The sequence below is a fragment of the Amia ocellicauda genome, chromosome 7 (genome assembly GCF_036373705.1).
Source record: "Amia ocellicauda isolate fAmiCal2 chromosome 7, fAmiCal2.hap1, whole genome shotgun sequence".
In the NCBI taxonomy this organism is placed as follows: Eukaryota; Metazoa; Chordata; class Actinopteri; order Amiiformes; family Amiidae; genus Amia; species Amia ocellicauda.
Window position 1 is genome coordinate 11,540,623 of NC_089856.1, and position 20,550 is coordinate 11,561,172.

Consider the following 20,550-nt stretch of genomic DNA (forward strand, 5'->3'; position numbering starts at 1 on the left):
TATTTATTTATTTATTTCTTTTCACCCTGGAGCAAAAAGATTAGAAAGTGGTCCAGGGAAGGTGTTGCCATGGCAGGCGTTGTCTTGGTTACCTTGTCGTCGAGCTGCTTGTACAGCTTGCGGATCTCCTCCTCGTACTTGTGGCGCTCCTCCTCGGAGATGCGCACCACGATGGAGGAGGTGCTGTTGTCCACCGGGGTCTCGTCGCTGGTCTCCAGCTTCACCCCGCCGTTACTCAGCTGCTCTGTCTCTGGGACATTCTCTCCTGCCCCCCACCAGGAATAAAATAGCAATGGAACAGGAAAACCTTGTGAGTCCAGCATCTCCACATATACACACACACACATAAAAACAAGTTAAATGTCAAGTTGCTATAACTATGTTTACCTTGGTTATTTTATTCATGAATTATTGTTATATTTGTGCAAACAAAGCCAGGTGCGTGTACAAAGTTACCATAAATGCTGTGAGTCCAGTGATTGGCGCTGTGCTGTAGTGTTTGACTGATGTATGCAGTGACTGTAGATGTGCAGATGGATCTTTGTGGACACTGATTTCACAGGCAGTGTATGTTATTATTATTGGTTTTACCATAGTTTTACAGTGGTTTCTTATCAAAATGCCTTCTCTTTGCTTTACCACCATACATTGACATTTCATAATAAATGTTCCTAAGACATGTTCACTGTGGTAGCCCATGGTTTATACATGGCAGACTGTAGTGAAGGCAAATTAAAACGTTAGGGAACCAACATAAAACTACAGTACAACCATAGTAAATCCCAAGTGCATAAATCCTATGATAAATTGACTTGCATGAGGTTTTGTCTGGCGCATCTGGGCATTGCCTCCTCTCACCGTTGCGCCAGCGATTGAGTTCAGCCTCCAGCTTCTGGATGGTCTCCCTCATGGTCTTGTTCTTCTCCTTCTCCTTCTCGTACTTCTTCTTCCACTGCTCGGCTGTCAGCTCCAGGTTGACGGAGGCGGTGTTCCTAATGGTCTTAGCCCTGGAGGAAAGGAGGGAGTGAAAGAGAGAGACTCAGAGGGAGAAAGCACTCTCCAAGAGGACTGTCTTCGAGAAAGCAAGGCAAGGGCTGAGGAATGCTGGGTCTGGTCAGGAATGGATCGGAGGATCTAAGGGGGGTGCCAGGCATGCTGCAGTTGTCTCACAGACAGACACAAAGAAGTATGCATATATATAACTAAGAAAACTTAAAGGCCCCCAAGGAACTGAGGTAGCAGCTGAAGACAAGCAAGCCGTACACGAGTAACCGAATCATTAAGTAAGGGTTACCTTTGACCAAACATCAGGGTGGATTTGGTCTCGGCTTCATTGTAGCTGGAGGGGGAGCAGCAGATGAACATGGTGGTGCGGCAGTTTCCCCCCAGGGAGTCCTGCAGGATACGGGTCATCTTGCTGTCTCGGTACGGCACGTGGGTTTTCTGCCAGAGGTGAGGAAAAAGCACATGAGAGACCAGCCAGTGCAGCCCACTGACCCAGCTCAACGTACCACTGGCTCAAGGCAGCCTAAGCACTTCATTTGTTTTGTGTGAGTCACCCACTTCAGAGCCTGTGATAACCCCCTAGTAAGCATGACACATTCACTGCTCAGAAGATGTACAAAGATAATGATTCAGCTGACGGTTTATTGCCCCCAGTGGGGACAGCAACCAATGAACTCCAGGAACAGGGATGTCACACACAACTGTGACAGAAATTCCTGGGCAGGTGTTGTTGTCAGGGTCTAGGTAAGTGGACCTATTAATGGCACACCTACTTCACTGGGGACACACAGCATACTGGTGACTTATATTGGGAAGACTGGTTGAGTTGGACTCACCGTTCCTTCGGCCAGGGCAGAGATGACATTTCCCAGAGCGGACAGGGACTTGTTGATGTTCTTGGCCTCGTCCAGGACAGCTCCTTCGGCTCCAGTCTTGCTGACCTGTGGGTGGAGAGAGGGGTCACTCCGTAGCCAAAGCTGAGAGACTCAAGACCATGTTTAAGAGGTACTGGGGTAATGGTTAAAGAGATACTTCTTGACACACAAGGTTGTGGGTGCTATAGAAATATACTGATTGACTGTGAGCATTCAAGAAGGGCTCTCGATGGGCTGCTTGCACTACTATAACCCCTTACAAACAGATAAGCAAAAAGAGTCTAGCTCATCGATTTTTGTATATTCTTGTACCTTCTCACTCCCAGCAAGATCCACTAGGTACAGCTTCCCACTCAGCTTCTGCTCCGTCTCAATGTGCTCCTGCTTGATATTGATCAGGAATATGCTGTGACTACGAGAGCTGTGCTCATTCATATCTGCAGAGGACCAGCAAAGAGATAAACAGCATTAATTTCCTCATGAGCAAACACAAGCATTTAGAAATTGCTCAGCAAGTTAAGTTGCCAATCTGCACTTGGATTCAAAGAGAAGGAAGAACTCACTGGTGACAGCAACGTGGCGATTGGCTTTCCCCTCATCAATCACATCCATCACCTCCTCAGGGCTGGATACAAAGCGCTCAGTGCAGCCCTGAGCACAAATAGAGACAGAAAGGAGAGAGAGAATGAAGTCCCAATATTGTCCTCAGAGACTAGACCAGGTTATTCAAGATGATGTGGTGGCTTACCTTAACATAGGGAACCCTGTTCTTATCCTCATGGACAGCCAGGTTGGTCTTGGTCACTTTGACAGAAAGAGCAAGGGAACACGAGAAATTGAGATTGATTGGTAGGCTTCAAAAGAGGCTATTCAATGCCTGGAGGACTTGGGTAGTGATTGGTAGCCATCTGATACAATAATTGGTATAAAACTCATGCTCTAGGGCCCCAATAATGGAGCATGCTTTTAGTTTCACTAATACCTAATCACCATTGTCATCTATAAATCCTGTTAATCTCTTATAGCTCATCACCTTTATTAAAATATTGTCTGATTGTACAATGCTGTTAAAACATGTTTGGGACTGTGAGTATTAGTCATTAACTGCCAACACTCACTCTCTCTTTCTGTCCTGTCTGCTGTCCTGAATTTGCTATCTACTTAATTTCCTGGAATACCCCCTAGTCCTGGCCACTGGGACGGGCCCTAAAGCATTTTTTTTGGAGCTGGGACAGGGAGCTGCCTTTAGCAGTGTGCTCTTGGCACTTTGTGGTCATCAATCCATTCTCTCTGTAGGTATGCCTTTTGTCTTTTTTTACTTTATCGTTTGTGAGATTTGTGAAAGTTTTAAAATTGCCAAAAAGGCCAATATCTTCTTATAAAGACCCATTCCTGTACTTGGCAGGTTGGCACCAGGACTTACCATCCAGAAGGTCCCGGATTTTATCCATGTAGATCTCGAAGTAGGAGACCTGAAATTGGAGAAGGAGAGAGACACAGGGTCAGGCCTGAACAGTAGGGAGGAGCATAGCCTTACACCGATTAGCATGTCAACCGACCTTGATATGGAACTCCAGGTTCTCATCCATGGAGAAGATGTGGTTGAAGATGTCCTCAGCAATCCGGGGGATGATGCCCATTTGGTGCCTATCGTGCAGCTTGCCCTGGGGCACAAGAGAGGAACATGGCATGGGTGCCAACACTGCCAAACATGGGTAGGCATTATAGCCATGGCTTTTCTGTAAAAACTGTAGCACCTCCTGGTGACAAGTTGTTCTCTTTCACCCCTGGAAACACCTCCTTGCTGCTTTTTATTATTTGGCTGAGAAGTAACCTGTCATTGGATTAATAGTGTTTGAATACAGATCTGATGATGTTTTAACAGCAGGAGAGACCTGATCTTACCTCCATAGTGTGGGTCTTTCCAGAGGAGGTCTGTCCATAGGCAAAGATGGTGCCATTGTATCCACCCAGCACATCTGCCGAGAGAGAACAACAAATGATCCCTCTACTGTCTTCTTTCACACCTGTACTTGCCTCCTTTTTCTTTACTCCTCTCCCCTTCTCTTCCCATGTGTCAATCTCTCTCCATCTCTACCCTTGATTCTTCCATATCTTGCCACCTTCCCTACCTCTATCTCTACCTCCATCTGCTTCTTCTCCCATCCCCTGTGCCCCGTCAAATTCTCCAACCCTCACCATGTCACCAAGACCCGACTCTGTTTTGTATCCTTCATATACTCTCTATCTCCTCCCTCTCCCATCCTTGGGGCTGCATTAATATGGTAGAATAGGTGAGTGGCATCTGGAAAGGGAAAGGACAGACCAAAAACATGGAAACGTACCACAGATTGGCCTTCATTTGATTATTTATTTATTTGTTTGTTTATTTATTTATTTATTTATTTATTTATTTATTATTTCTTGGCAGACGCCCTTATCCAGGGCGACAATTAATTTGCCTGGTGACTTGACACATTTCCCAGACAAAAAATGTTATGAAACTCGAACACAGACAGTGGGACATGAAACGGTTAAATTAAAATGCTGAACCACAGCCAGTCTCCTCTGTCTCAAGAGCACACATCACAGTACCCATGTGGGAGTTTCTGTGCAGCATGCTACTCCACTAGTTTAATCTCTAAGAGGCAACTGAGACACATAATGGGGAAAAGAGGGCAGCAGAAATTACTTTTTTTGAGAATGAATGCATCTGTTGAGATAAGAAGAGCACAGTTAATTAAGGAACACCACAGTCTCTGCCTGTGACAGGTTAGAGAGCCTCGGCAGAAACATCACCCTCCCTCTTCTCCCCTCCATCCCTCTCTCCCTCTAGGTTTCTCTGAGCCCGTCTCAAAACCCAGACTCAATTAACTTCCCCATCCTTGCCGCACCCGCCCCACCCCCATCTCTGAATCCAGCCATAGAAAAGGTCAGGTTTGTGAGACAGACACATGCTTTCCATCTACAGCCCTGCTGACTGCCTGCCCTGCTGCCTCTCTCTCTCTAAATTATTCTCTTCCATTTGAAAATGAGATCCATCGCACACCATTCTGAAATGATGGCGACTGCAGGAAGCAGAAACAGACAAAAGAATGGTTAGACGGAAATCAATTTGTTGCCTTTTTGAAATTATTTTGCTTTAGTTCACCAAAGCTGATTACCTATTTTAACATATTAGAAATATTCATATACCTCCAGCTTCCTGCCTTTGTCAGACTGCATTTCGGGATTGATCTCTGAGGGTAACCCTCCAGAGAAGATTGGTATTGCTATGTTGATTGATGTTTTCCTGAGGGACAGGCCTTGGTTCTGGTAGGCATTCATTTTATGGCCCTCACGCCTGCCCAGCACAAAGACTCACTCACCTTTCACGATCTGCTTGGCACAAGTGTTGTAGACCTGCTCCTGGGTGGTGTTGGTGGGGAACACACGGTCAAATGCGTAAGGCTTCCCCTACAAAGGAGAAAGAAAGAGGAAGACGGTGATGCAGATTACAGGGTTTCTAGCCTTAATACAGAGATCAAATCCATAGAGCTTCCCTGTATATGAGATTAGAGGGGATTGAAGTGCATGGGGCTGTTAACAGAAAAGAGCGATGGAGACAAAACATTCTCCTCTGTGAGAGCCAGGAAGGGAGGGAGGCAGACGCTGCTCTTGTTCCACAGGGACATGAAAAAAGAAACAGATCTCCCTGTCCCCATCTGTCTCCAGCACTGCGAGTCTCACACCTCAGCCAAGGCGAATGCGCCAAACCACCCTAGGCTGACAAGAGCAGGAGACGGACATAAAAATTGACAGGGAACTCACGGGCCGAGGATGCGGTTTATGCAGCGAGCAGAGAGAGTGGGAGAAGGAGGGTTTTTCTCCCCTCCCCCTGAGCGCTTTTCAGGAGAAGGATGGGAGTGAAAATCCCAGGGAGACTAGGAAAAATTGATTAGATGGAGTGCAGGAAGGTTGTGTGTTGGGGGGGTCATTCCCGTGATGTACTTTGCTGTACTTATGTTGTAGGCTATATCATAACACCATCCAGTTCTAGGCTTCACTCTCCATAATTTTTCCAGGGTTCACCGTGGATAAATGTCTGCAGGTGAAAGGCAGGGCTGTATAAAAGTCTGTGCATGTTATTTAGCAGCAAGTTAGGAGTAGAATAATGGTGAATAATTATTCTGTGAGCCACACAGTGATCAGGTCTGTAGTAAGAGAGCGCAACAAAGCTATGAATTTGATTCTAACTGGAAACGTACCCTCCATTTTGAATCAGATTGATTTACAGGAGGAACAATTCTGTGGGTCATATACGTGAATTTTTATCATGTGTATAGAAATGGAAGGAATGCCGTTCCGATGGCATCAGGCTTCCCGTGGCACAGCGCAGCGGGACCGGATGCACTAACATCAGCCTATTTCGAAGAGAAGCCCATAACTAGGAGAAAGTCATGCAAGCACTGTCATTGTAACCAAGGCCAGAGCCATTTTGCCAGTGTGATGTGATTTTATACAGACGTGTTCAAATTTGTTGGTACCCCTCCTCAAAAAACGAAGAATGCACAATTTCCTCTGAAATAACTTGAAACTGACAAAAGTAATTGGCATCCACCATTGTTTATTCCATATTTAATAGAAATCAGACTTTGCATTTGATTTTGTTTTTCAACACATTGTAAATAAAACAAATGAAAATGGCATGGACAAAAATGATGGGACCCTCCACCTAATATTTTGTTGCACAACCTTTAGAGGCAATCACTGCAATCAGATGTTTTCTGTAGCTCTCAATGAGACTTCTGCCTGTTAACAGGTAGTTTGGCCCACTCTTCCTGAGCAAACTGCTCCAGCTGTCTCAGGTTTGATGGGTGCCTTCTCCAGACTGCAAGTTTCAGCTCTTTCCATAGATGTTCGAAAGGATTCAGATCAGGACTCATAGAAGGCCACTTCAGAACAGTCCAATGTTTTGTTCTTATCTATTCTTGGGTGCTTTTAGCTGTGTGTTTTGGGTCATTATCCTGTTGGAAGACTGTTCTGACATTGGGCAGTACATTTTGCTCCAGAATGCCTTGACAGTCTTGAGATTTCATTGTGCCCTGCAAAGATTGAAGGCACCATGTGCCAGGCGCAGCAAAGCAGCCCCAAAACATAACCGAGCCTCCTTCATGTTTCACTGTAGGGATGGTGTTCTTTTCTTTGAAAGCTTCATTATTTCATCTGTGAAAATAGAGCTGATGTGACTTGCCAAAAAGCTCCAGTTTTGACTCATCTGTCCAAAGGACATTCTTCCAGAAGGATTGCTGCTTGTCAATATGCATTTTAGCAAATCCAGTCTGGCTTTTTTATGTTTTTCTTTCAAAAGTGGAGTCCTCCTGGGTCTTCTTCCATGGAGGCCACTTTCACTCAAAAAGCGACGGATGGTGCGATCAGGAACTGACGTACCTTCACCTTCGAGTTCAGCTTGTATCTCTTTGGCAGTTATCCTTAGTTCTTTTTAGGGATGCACCGATACCACTTTTTTCAGACTGAGTACAAGTACGAGTACTTACATTTGGGTACTTGCCGATACCCAGTACTTAATAAGGCAGTATTTTTCCCATAAATATGACAATTACCATCAAAGTGCAATGCATTTGAAGAAAGTTTGTATTTGTCAGATGCACTCTTGTTGATACAAACTAAAATATAAATAATATCTTAGTATTAAATAAAATTTATAACATGAGGCTATTTCTGACATCCAAAAATGAACATAAAACTTTCTGTGTAAACAAACACAGCCTCCACACTGGCACTGTCTCCACATTTCAACTAAATGTCTAAATAGCAGTACTACACTACAAAGCCTACTGTAACAGAACGACTGAAATAGTCATCATACATTAGTGCGTCTCTAAGGACTGGGCCTTTTTTGGAAAGGTGAGACGCGGGTTCTTTTGATGAATATAATCATCTCAGTATGATCCGCTGTGAGCTTACATATGAACCAGCATGAATACATAATGTGCAGAACACCAGGTAAATATTTGTAGTCTGTGGTCACTCAATTAAAGGTTTTTTGTTGTTGTACATGCTGCATTTATTTTTACTTCTTAGTGAATGTTATTTTATAACTATTTATTATTAAATAATAATAATAATAATAATAATAATAATAATAATAATAATTAGTCGAGAGAGAGATGGGGAGGAGGTGGTGTTTAAAATAGGGCTATAGGACAATTATTGGCGTTATATTTTACAACATAAAACCGTTTATACATATTTTATTAAATCGAACTATTAAATACATGTTTTACTTTATACTTTATACAACGTGAAGTGCTGTGAAATGGATCCACCTGTCTATTACAGCTGCGTACATCAATGCAGAAAAGGGCTGTGTGTTCATTAGCAGCCTGGCAGTGTCTTTACTGCGTGTGCCCGGGCAGCTGGCTGAAGCGACGGGCTCCTCAGTCCTGTATCGATGCTGAAGACACAGCAGTCTAATCACTACACCAGCAAGACTGTCTGTCCTGCACCGACACACATCTGTCCCATCAGAGGACAGGCAGACGAGCTACATCACCTGCGATTCTTCAATTTATCAAAATGTGCGCATAAAGGCTACATAGACAAGAACAAAATAAATAACTTTTAGCAACAAACTGTGTAATCTGGTGTATAAATCGGTATGCACATATTTTAGCAGACTTGTGCAATATAACCACAATATAAACTTAAATAACCAGTTATAAAAATAGCATAAAACGAAAGCGCTTTGAAATGGCTCCGTCTTACAGCTGCGTATCAACTCAGAAACCGCGCTTTTCAAATCTACAGTGACTACACTAATACAAAAGTTATCACCATGATCAAACAGCTGACTGATCAATGCATTGATCCAGAGACCTGGGTTTGCAACGAGATCCTTTAGACATTAAGGAATATTCCTAAATCAAACAGACCGTGTGTAATTTGTAACTGAATATGCATATTGCTGATGCACAGTATCGGCCCGATACCCGATACTGATATCGGTAGCGGTGCATCCTTAATTCTTTTTCTTCCATTCGCACTATCCTTCTGTTCAATCTGGGGTCGATTTTCCTCTTGCAGCCGCCCAGGCAGGTTGGCTACGGTTCCATGGACCTTGAACTTCTTAATATTTGCAACTGTTGTCACAGGAACATCAAGCTGCTTGGAGATGGTCTTGCAGCCTTTACCTTTACCATGCTTGTCTATTATTTTCTTTCTGATCTCCTCAGACAACTCACTCACTCACTCACTCACTCACTCACTCACTCACTCACTCACTCACTCACTCACTCACTCACTCTCACTCTCACTCTCACTCTCACTCTCACTCTCTTTTTTGCTTTCTCTGGTCCATGTTCAGTGTGGGGCACAATGACTACTTTCCTCCATTTAAATAGGCTGAATGACTGATTACACAATTGGAGACATGTGTGATACTAATTAAATAAACTACTTAGTTTGGAATATAACTATAATCCAATTATATATTATCTTTTCTAAGGGGTACCAACAAATGTGTCCAGGCCATTTTAGAATATCTTTGTAGAATCTCTTTTCACAGCCTCTTTGCTTTATTCTATGACATACCAAAGGCATGCAAGTATACATGATGCAATAGCTATTAATTTAATCACTTTTCAGGAGGAATTAAGCATTATTTCAATGAGCTGTAAGGGTACCAACAAATTTGAGCATGTCTGTATTGTGTCGGTCTGTAGCATCTTGTCAATTTAGACTGTCAAGCTGCCTACTGTTCATACAGGGCAGTGGTTATTTGTATTGTGTTGTCATATCAGTCTGTTCTGTTCTGTGCTTCTTTCTATAATTGGGCTTGTTTGCCCTGTCTCTAAATGAAGGTCATCTCACTACCTCAGATGAAAGTACCTATTGTATCCCTGACAGGACAACTATCACGATTTGTTTATTATAAACAATGTTTTATATCCCTGGAAACTAAAGGCGCTGGGATTTTAAATCATAACCAGATTGTTAAGATCTGGCATTGCTGTGAGGAGATATTGACTGTGCAAAGTAGGGAGAAAATGTAATAATGCTCGAACCCAGTCAATTTTGGGTCAATATTAAATAAATGATCATAATTCCTTCAGTGTTTATAAAATGTTCACCCCGTTTGTCATAAAAGTTGTATTTTGACTAGTACTTTAAGGGAAACTTAAAAATCCCCCAAATTTCATAATTAATCATTCAAAAGAACCAGATAATGACAAAGACTACAGGCTACAAGAGCACAGGATTTGTCTAGAATGACAACAGTACAGTTTAATGAGTGTGTTGGTGTCTGTGTGAGAGAGAGATGAGAGGTTGTGCACAGTGTGGAAATGCAGGTGTGTCCATTAGAGAGAGGACTCTGTCAATCAGGGAGAACGAGAGAGATGCGGGGAGTGTAATGGGCTCTCTGCTGCAGCTGTAATTCAATCTCGTTTCTGAGTGGAGATCGTGGCTGAGACTGCAGCACAATAACCCCCTTCCTCCTGTATGAAAACAGTATGGTACACTGTAATACTCATGTAATGGGTGGAGGTATATACCCCTCACCACCCTGTCACTTCCTCATCTACCTTTACTCTTTCATCTCTAACCTCCCTCTGTGGCCCCATCATGTCTGCTCTTTGTTGTTTTTCAAGGCAATGGATTCTCTCTGATCTTCTCTGTCTGACAGTCAGTCTTGTCTGCAGTGATGAAGGTCTTATGAAAAAGGACCAGTCCCCGCCCCTCAGCCCCCTGTCCACCGTTCCAGGGCCTAATTTTGATGAGCTGGGATTTGATGGATAAATCCAGTTAGTGACAGAAGAACCCAGATAGCATGAGTGCAAATTGCCAATTGCAGGTTCACTGATTAGTTTCCATGTTTCAAAATGTTCTCAGATCATTAATTTCTGCACAATACCGGGACACAAGAACTGCAACTTGAAGCAAAAGCCAAATATCCATAAATAAACAAATAAATTGTCCATTTCCATATTTCTACATATACTATACATAAAAAAAGAATCCTGCCCCTCTGCATGTCACAAAACCCTTTATTTTTCCGGTACAGATGTGGCGTGTATACAGATGTTTCAGGGCTGACCCAGCTGTGCAGAAGACCTACACTCACCTAAAGGATTATTAGGAACACCTGTTCAATTTCTCATTAATGCAATTATCTAACCAACCAATCACATGGCAGTTGCTTCAATGCATTTAGGGGTGTGGTCCTGGTCAAGACAATCTCCTGAACTCCAAACTGAATGTCTGAATGGGAAAGAAAGGTGATTAAAGCAATTTTGAGCGTGGCATGGTTGTTGGTGCCAGACGGGCCGGTCTGAGTATTTCACAATCTGCTCAGTTACTGGGATTTTCACGCACAACCATTTCTAGGGTTTACAAAGAATGGTGTGAAAAGGGAAAAACATCCAGTATGCGGCAGTCCTGTGGGCGAAAATGCCTTGTTGATGCTAGAGGTCAGAGGAGAATGGGCCGACTGATTCAAGCTGATAGAAGAGCAACTTTGACTGAAATAACCACTCGTTACAACCGAGGTATGCAGCAAAGCATTTGTGAAGCCACAACACGTACAACCTTGAGGCGGATGGGCTACAACAGCAGAAGACCCCACCGGGTACCACTCATCTCCACTACAAATAGGAAAAAGAGGCTACAATTTGCACAAGCTCACCAAAATTGGACAGTTGAAGACTGGAAAAATGTTGCCTGGTCTGATGAGTCTCGATTTCTGTTGAGACATTCAGATGGTAGAGTCAGAATTTGGCGTAAACAGAATGAGAACATGGATCCATCATGCCTCGTTACCACTGTGCAGGCTGCTGGTGGTGGTGTAATGGTGTGGGGGATGTTTTCTTGGCACACTTTAGGCCACTTAGTGCCAATTGGGCATCGTTTAAATGCCACGGCCTACCTCAGCATTGTTTCTGACCATGTCCATCCCTTTATGACCACCATGTACCCCTCCTCTGATGGCTACTTCCAGCAGGTTAATGCACCATGTCACAAAGGTCGAATCATTTCAAATTGGTTTCTTGAACATGACAATGAGTTCACTGTACTAAACTGGCCCCCACAGTCACCAGATCTCAACCCAATAGAGCATCTTTGGGATGTGGTGGAACGGGATCTTCGTGCCCTGGATGTGCATCCCACAAATCTCCATCAACTGCAAGATGCTATCCTATCAATATGGGCCAACATTTCTAAAGAATGCTTTCAGCACCTTGTTGAATCAATGCCACTTAGAATTAAGGCAGTTCTGAAGGCGAAAGGGGGTCAAACACAGTATTAGTATGGTGTTCCTAATAATCCTTTAGGTGAGTGTATGTTGCTGTTAGTTTAGATGGATCGCAAATCATACAGAATGGCACGTGGAGCCGAATGCTAAGCAACGCAACGCAAGGCCTCGCCAGCCGTATTGTGAGATCTGGGAGAGAGGAGGTGGGGTGGGGACAGCTGCAGCGAGTGGAGCAGAGAGGCCGGTTATGGAGGAACATGGGTAAAGAGGAGGCTCTACTTTTCCCTGCAGGAAACACTCAGGCTGAGCACAAATTGTCACACGCTCACTCACTCAATTTCACTCACATATTCTGTAACGGGAGGAGGAAAAATACGACTGTAATGTAGCATGTACACAATGTTAGGCATTAATGCTTAAATATCTGTGTAAGCATATGCAGAGCTCCTTAAAGAAATTGAATTATTTGTATTAATATAGTAAACGTGTCCAATACAGAATTTGATTTTCCTGACTGCTCACCCAGTTGCATTCGAACACTGCTTCAGTGCAGTCAGGACCAAGGGGGTATTGCTTTTCTTATTCCAGATTAGGATTAACATTTTTATTAGTAAAATCAATCCTTGATTTTTTTTCTTTTCCCAGTACATATTGGTTGGTTGATACATGCTGTGTCAGGGTGCTGGCAGCCGATTGTGCAGACTGTAGCATCAGACACCATTTAACCAAATAGCCTCAGCAAAAAAGCCTGCCAAGAAATCTGACTGGATTCACGAAAAATAATAATACAGGAAGATGACCCGGCAGCGAAAAAGTTGTCCACGTGGCCAAGTTGGCTCATTTCCACAAGGTAAATAAGCCACAACGAGATGGTTCACAGCTAAAAGGTAAAACTTCATCTCGCGAGGCGCATTCGCTCAACACACCAGCCCTCGCATGGACTGCAAATGTGTCATCAGCCGACGGTAATTAATGCACTTTGCATTAAAGCAAAACCCCTCTCTTCTCTGCAGAGGTGGGCCAGTAAGAGGAGCTCGGTGAGGTCTGTAATGGCTCTTCCCACTCATGCATTGCGAGATCTAGCTTGGGCGCATTCAGAAATTCAGAGTCTATTTTAAGTAGCACATATGGAATCGTCCTTACAAGCTGGCTAAAAATACCTTTACTGTCCCTCTTGCTGTTTTTTCCTACTTCTTTTCTTTATTTTTTCTTTTAAGCATCTGCCCAACCACCACCCTTCTGTGATGCAAAAAATGAGGATTAGAGATTATAGTCATTCTCCTGCCCACTTCCAGATTCCCATGAATTACAGAGCACTCCCGCATAGAGCCGGGAGCGGTAGCACGTTTTTGCCTCACGGCAGGGTTTACGCGGTGAACGGCGGTAATCCACAAGCAATGCACAGCTTAGGAAAGAGATAACTGTTATTACAAATTTGACACAGGTATTTGAGGGGCAAGGAAAACTGTTGTGGAAATAGGGCCAGCCGTGGACATTCTGCCACTCTAGGCAAGAAAAATAAATACCCCCCTCCCGATGGGTGCTGACTGGGTTTTGTCCACGGTTCCAACTGGGGAGGGTGGGTGGGAGGTGCTGGCCGTGTTTCTTTAAAGCTAGAGAGGAGTGGGTGCTGACGGTGTCTCTTCTCGCTACCAGGGGGGGCTGACGGTGTTCTTAAAAAAAATTAAAAAATAATATTCACTCATTTGAGCACCCCTATGGATGGATGGCGCCCCTACCAATTACCTATTCCACCTATGCCACGGGCCGGCCCTGTGTGGAAAGCTACGCTGTGTTTGGGTAAACTGAAACTGACAGCCTTCTTGTGAACGCTGTAACGAGTTGTGATGTGTGTCAGTCGCTTTTGTAAAAGTGTGTAGATCAGTGGACTAATGACTCAGGCCTCCCTCCATCCCTCTTGATTGCATTGTCATGTATTGTTTAATATTGTTTACCTGGGGACATTTTTTCCAGAGTGAGAAGTGGGGTTCTGGTGAATAACAGAGGCTTCAGCCTACTCCCCATGTCTGCTGTTGAAGTAACGTGCCTGCAGGTGTCATCTCAGTGACACCCTGACAAGTTGTTTTAAATGCCTAATTCTTCTGGGCTGCTGCATCTGTTAGTTAGATGTCTGCTCCCATGGAGCTGCGGTTCTGTGCTGCGCTGCTTCCCCTAGGCTGCTGTCAGTCTGATGCTGCAGGCTGCCTGTCAATCTCAGTGCCAACAAAGGGTCTTCAGGTGCTGAGGACTCTGGGCAATGTAGTTGCTTATGAGCCATGTCTTGGGGTGTTTCTTTCACAGCTGTGGCATCATTCAGCCCAATAAGACACTGTAGACTAAAATGTTAGAAACATTTCCAGGCTTTTTTGAGTTGCGGTCTAGACGCCAAATAGGAAACACAGGATGATCAAAAGCAGAAGGAAGGTATAATTCTGTCTGTTCAAAATGGCTTGGTCTGCATGTTCCTTATATGGAGTTGTTCTTGCCACTCTGTATATAAATGCCTGTCAAACGATGGTCTACTTTCAGAGTTAGGAAGGCATGCTAGAGGGCTGCCTGCTAATTCTTGACTCTAGGCTCTGAAAGATAAATACTTCTCCAACTCTTCAACACAAATTGCACACAAAAGCCCTGTATAATGACTTGATTTAGTTTTATTCTTTCAACACATTGTATTGTTTTCTTTCTACATATTCTTTCTTGCTGTGGATCTTGCAGTGAGAAAGAGAGACAAGTGACAGGACTGTGCCTGTGTCCACTTCAAAAAGGGCAGTGACCTTCACTGTTTTTTTGGTTTTGTGCACCATTCCGGCCAGTGGATCCACCAGTTTCACGTACAGTCCAGCTGTATTTGTTCCCTCCTCCTCCTCCCCTGTGTGATATTCAGCACAAGCAGCAGGGCTTAGCTTTTGCAGGGAGGACTAATAAAGCTCTCACTCAAAAAAAATGTCTCACAGGAGTTCAGCATGAGACAGCAAGTCTCTGTTAGACTACAAGCCGAGGGAACCAGGTCTAAGTTAGAAGCCGTTCAAGCCCAGCACCGCACACACACAAATGTGCCCCTTCCCTCGTCGATTCCTGTTCATGCAAGATGTAGCCCAGACTGGAACCAGTGAGGCCTGGGTCTGTGGGGCCGAACGTTGTGTTTTCATCTGATGGTTCGTGACTATGGGATAGGTTACGCATAGGCTGGTCCAGGTGTAGTAGGCATGGTTACTAATTGGAACGTGCCATTGGAGTGCCAGCTGCCTAATTGGGTCCCTCAGCGTCTGTTTGTGAAGCTCTCCCCACTGCCGCTAATTAACTTGAATGCATAGCAACCCCCTTAGCAACCGCCTCTCTTAAGCCAGTGGGATGAAACGGGCAAGGCTCCCATCTAGTTCTAGTTTCAGCCACTTCTGCTGCAGTGCAATTCAGGGCTACATGTACTGAAAACGGAAACTATTCCCCTGCTCCTTAATCTAATAACACAGTCAATCACCAAGCAGTATCAACTCTGGAAATTGGCAGTGACCTCAGCCTAACCCTAGTAATGCGTGGGAGAAAATTGACTAATCAGTTTCCTACACGGGGAAGGAGGAGGGAGCTGATCGGTTTGTGTTTATAGCTTGGCAATGTTATTCTTCCTTCCATCACAGTCTTAACTGGTGTAACAATGTGGTAAACAGCAGTTGCCTATCAAATTCTTGTACTCACTTTCCTTGGTGTGCCACGTGCTTCACATGTAGGCCTCTACCTTAAAAAACTAAAACATGCCTCCCAGATGAAACTTAGCCCCTATATGATCCGCCTTCACATCGCTGAAGTCTGTCTGTATCTCCACTAGAGTTACTGATCCTCACACAGTAATGGGTTGGAGAGGCAGCTCTCTTTTTGTGTGACAGTATGTAAGTACATACCATTGCATCCTTCATCCTTCACCTTCATCAGCCCATCACTGACCCTCAGTGTAACTAGCCCTGTCCCACTCACAGTGCAGTCTAGTAGCACCAGTCATTAGTAGAGAGGAGGGAGACCACTCTTGGATGTGGCTTAATTAAGTTCATCTTGGTGTTGTTTAAACCATTAACACACATAAAAGAGAGCCCCAATTAGCCCCAACAAGGCTGAATAATGAGTGCTTTAGTATAATGAGTTTAATAAATCCCTCCTTCCCTGAAGTTACAGACCTAGACTCCGCTCTGATGATCGATTCTGTCTGGCCACGGACAGGTTCCCAACTAGCATTCATTTTGCTCAGTCCCAATTTTTATAGTCACTTATTTTTTCCCTTTGTGAAATCTTAATCCTCATAGCTCCAGGACCTTGAAGGATGTTCGTGTGGGTATTATACTTTTTTTCTTCTGGTTGTTTCAGGGACATCCCCTCTCGCTTACTCTTCACTGAGACATTCAAATCCAGTACAGCTATACTCAGTTTCTTCATACATTCAATATGACAGACTCAGTGTTTCAATTTGCTCAAGAGCTGGGCTAAGAATCTTTCAAGTATTTGACAGACTATGCGGTTTTAAACTCAATTCTTGGAGGCCCATCCTCACATTGTGTGCCTCCAAATGTACAATCAGGTCCTAATTCCTTCCCCCCATTGGAAAGCTTTCTGAGTTGAAGACAGCACCTATGTTCTCAACACTGTACTCTACAGATCTGATGTTGAAGAGTTTGAAATGGAAGACGAGGAGAAGTCTTGTTTGTTTCAAGGCTGTGCAATAGTGGATTGAGGCCGGGAATGAGCTGTGAAGGGTGTGCATCAGCTGTGTACACTTGTCTTGGCAGAGTGTTTGAATCTGTGGCTAAGCTTGGTGTGAAGTACGTGCGTTATCCTTCTCTGAAACCATTTAAGGCAGTTTGCATGCTGAGATAGGCTTCATTTTGTAGTCCCAACAAGGCAAAGCTTTTGCTATGTCAAACTGGAAACCAGGAAGTCATCACATACCAGACACATTCAGTTCTGCTTTAGTGCCACACCCATACATTCAGCGTCCACATGGGCAGCAGTTAGGACTGGTCTGGAGGTTCGAGAGTATTACCTTCCTAACAGTCTGTCGTGCAGTAGGTCAAAACCAGTCGGAAGTGAGCAGTAGTTAATTTGCTTACACAATAAGAAACACAAGCTGATTGCTCCCCGAGTGCTCCCATTGGGATCCCATACTGTATATGTATGAGAGTTGGTAAAGTATATCTCACAAGTAAATTGATTATATTTATTAAGCTCATCTGTGGCACGGCCTCAATCGAGATACGAATCCTCCACTAGTCCTCTGTACAACATGCCTGGCAATGTCAGCACAGGCCTTAGACACAGTCTGATGGGCCGGTAATTATATGCCACATCAAAGACAATACTAGGTTGTTGACATACAAAACATCCTTTTGAACTCCGGGAAAACGAGGATATGATAATCAGGTCCATAAAAATGCAAGATCGTCTTCTATGCCCATCGCTATTCATTAGCTTTCCAATAATAAAATTAGAAATAAAAAAATAATAAGATTCAAGGGGAATAAGAGGATGTTGCACATAAAATCCATGGCAATGACTTTTCCAACTGCAAGAGCCATTCAAAGTGTTGTTGTTTTTTTATTTATTCAGAAGTCCCAGACTCTCTGTCTGTGATTTGTTCTTCAGCCATTACTCAGATGCTCCCTCATTATCACCCAATAGGGGTCACTTTCACCTGGCCTTCCTCCCCAATCCCAGCATGCACAGGTTCTGGGCATGCCTGGTGTGGACAAAATTATTTTGACATTATATTTCAATGAAAATCCAAGCTCTTTGTTCCTCCAGAGGAGACTGTCCGCAGTAGGAGTGATGCTGTAGATTTTCAACCAGACTGCTCAAGCGGGGAATATTTGTAAGCATCACACATCTTGCATTCTTGAAAACAAATTGCAACTGCTTCGGCAGCTGTCGCAATCTCTAAGAGTGTGTTGCACGCTCTGCAGATCTTCTGAAGGACGATGTTAACTATTTCAGCACTGTGTCCTTGCTTGCTTGATCTCTATGGCTGTCTGACTGTCTGTTTGCTGTAAACAACAAATTTAACATCATTCAAGCCCACCCCACCCCACACCTGAGGGCGAGATAACCAGCACCAGCCTTTATGACAATCAAATATAATTGATTGTCATAAATTATAATTATATCACAGAGAAAACTGATTAAGGAGCCAACCTGCCCTTACGGAATATGGGAAATAAATTCTGATGCGTCGTGTCTGAAATGTTGAAGGAATAAATTAAGTACTTCAAAAGGATAAGAACATGCAGACGGACACAAACACACACACGGACACACATACCAATAACAAGTTATGTACTTCAGATGATGATTGCTGACAGCCCCTCACATCATACAAATCCCTACCGCATTCTCTTGAAAGGATTACCTTATCACTATGTCCAGGCTGCCCAATTAAATATGCCACACGTCTGCCAGTCTAGGAACACACTCATTAATAGACACCCAGTAATTGTGGACCAGTACTGTCTTGTAAGGTAGTGTGTCTCAGCCCTAGTTCTGAGGGCAACACTGTTTGGTTCTGACCGAGCTCTCCAGTTCAAAAATTGGGATTCTTAATTGAACTCATAATTGGCTTAATTTGACTGCGTAGCTGACAAGGCCTTGTGTCATTTTATATTGACCTTGAAATTTCCAACTGTTTAAAATTATTAAAATGCACTGATTATGCAAATTATGAGGTCATTAATGGTTTGATTCAGTTAACAGTTTAATTAAGTCTTTGGCAGCATGGGTTTGATCAGTACGACAGTGGAGCCCTCAGGACCAGGGGTTGAGAAGCCCTGCTATGTAAGGAGCCACCAAGCCCCTGACTGGGGAACTGAGTTCTGTAAACTGAGAAACAGAGAGCGCATTGTGATGCGGCATAAGGCCGGACCTGATTTCCAAAGACGCGCTGTGATCGCCCTGTGTTGGCGGGCCGGCGCTGGATGGATGCTTGTGAGCTAACAGCTGTATTGAGAGACCAGCGCCAAGGGAAGCATATCCTCATTCACTGCCAGAGACAGAAGAGAGGCTCTGACACGCTTGTCTGAGATCATCAAGCAGTGCTGTGCTTCCCTTTCCCCCGACGCTTTTTTTTTTAATCGTAACACTTATAAATATGACAGTATATCTTGGTTTTAAGTTTTTAGACTAGTCTGTGGAATGTACTTAGGTTATGGTTAGGGTTTAATTCGAGATACAAGTGAAGGTAGGAGGAAAAAACTGCTTTTGATTGATACGGAGTCATGGCTGACAGAGCTTCACGACCTTCGGTTAAATGGTGGTTTTTCTTACTGTGGAGAGGGAATTGAGCTGTTGTTCCCTTCTGGGTGATGGTGTTTGTCCGTTTCTGCTTAATCATGTCCGACATTGCTTGGCTGCTGCACTGTCTGTCTACAAGTCACAAGGGAATCACACTGACTAAACACAGCATTGTCTCGCTAGCTTGCTCTCTCTCTGGTTCCTACCGAGCGCCTGCTAAATTATTCAAGAGGAAATGAAAGGCTTTCAGTTGTTTTTTTTTTGCTTTTTTTATATTTGCTTTTTTTCTTTGAGGGTTTTTAGGTGATCTACAATTATGGTCCCTGGTGTAATTCAATGATTCCCACACACAACGAAGTCCCGAAGAATAAGGTAGTCAGAAAGATTCTCTGCTCTCCTTGGCTGCAGGAGACTAAACATCTTAATGCCTTGACAACAAGGATTTCTATAAAACCACGCGGTAGAATAGGTGATTTGATGCACTGTCGGTTTCAGGTCTCCAATCAAACATACAAAATAGGTAATTTTTTTTAATTGCGGTGTTCTCTTTTTAAAAAATTTGGCCTCAACTTTAAATCAGTGCAAATGGATCTTGAATAGTAAGAAAATCTCCCAGTCCTTTGGGACTCAATCGCCTATTGTGTGACTTCCGTTGATTCCTTTTCCAGGCGATTGGGCTGTAATCAAAGCAGTAAATGTGTGATAATCAAGATTAATCAGGCTATTGGGTACATCCACCTGGGATGCAAAATAGTTTATTATCAATCTTTAAATCAATCTTTAAATTGCCAGTGTTACAGACTGATATACACAGCACACCCTGTAAAATACTGATGGACACAGTCAAACTGGATCCTTATTCACACATGAGTAACTCAAAATTCTGTGATCCTTCCCTGACACACACATCTCTCTCTCCATCTCTTGCTGTCTCTCTATCTCTTTATTCTGTTTGACTGAGCCACACTGCGGCCCATATTTTCTAAAGCGGGAATGTACCAGTGTTGGAGATTCTTTTATTTACCAATTGTAAGGTTAATACAAAACAGCCATTATGAGCAGTGGTGTCGGGAACGCGGCACTTAACGCAAATGAATCAAGGCTGCAAAACTGCCCGGCAAGGTGACAAAGGCAAGGACACAAAGCCAAACA

The 20,550-nt window shown here is 43.7% G+C and overlaps 1 protein-coding gene across 3 annotated transcripts in view; it reads right to left on the reverse strand.

The window, feature by feature from the left end:
- The window catches only part of kif5ab (kinesin family member 5A, b), a 47,225-nt gene that overhangs the window by 14,244 nt on the left and 12,431 nt on the right, over positions 1-20,550 (reverse strand). For 2 of the 3 annotated variants that reach the window (XM_066708398.1, XM_066708397.1), the window contains exons 2-12: positions 5,249-5,336; positions 3,786-3,859; positions 3,440-3,544; positions 3,304-3,352; positions 2,629-2,684; positions 2,444-2,531; positions 2,193-2,317; positions 1,842-1,946; positions 1,295-1,443; positions 859-1,007; positions 93-265 (exon numbers count right to left, since the gene is read on the reverse strand). In XM_066708398.1, the coding sequence (XP_066564495.1) occupies positions 93-265; positions 859-1,007; positions 1,295-1,443; positions 1,842-1,946; positions 2,193-2,317; positions 2,444-2,531; positions 2,629-2,684; positions 3,304-3,352; positions 3,440-3,544; positions 3,786-3,859; positions 5,249-5,336 (1,161 nt within the window). The remainder of the gene's footprint in view (positions 1-92; positions 266-858; positions 1,008-1,294; positions 1,444-1,841; positions 1,947-2,192; positions 2,318-2,443; positions 2,532-2,628; positions 2,685-3,303; positions 3,353-3,439; positions 3,545-3,785; positions 3,860-5,248; positions 5,337-20,550) is intronic. The other variant, XM_066708399.1, reaches the window with a different exon arrangement.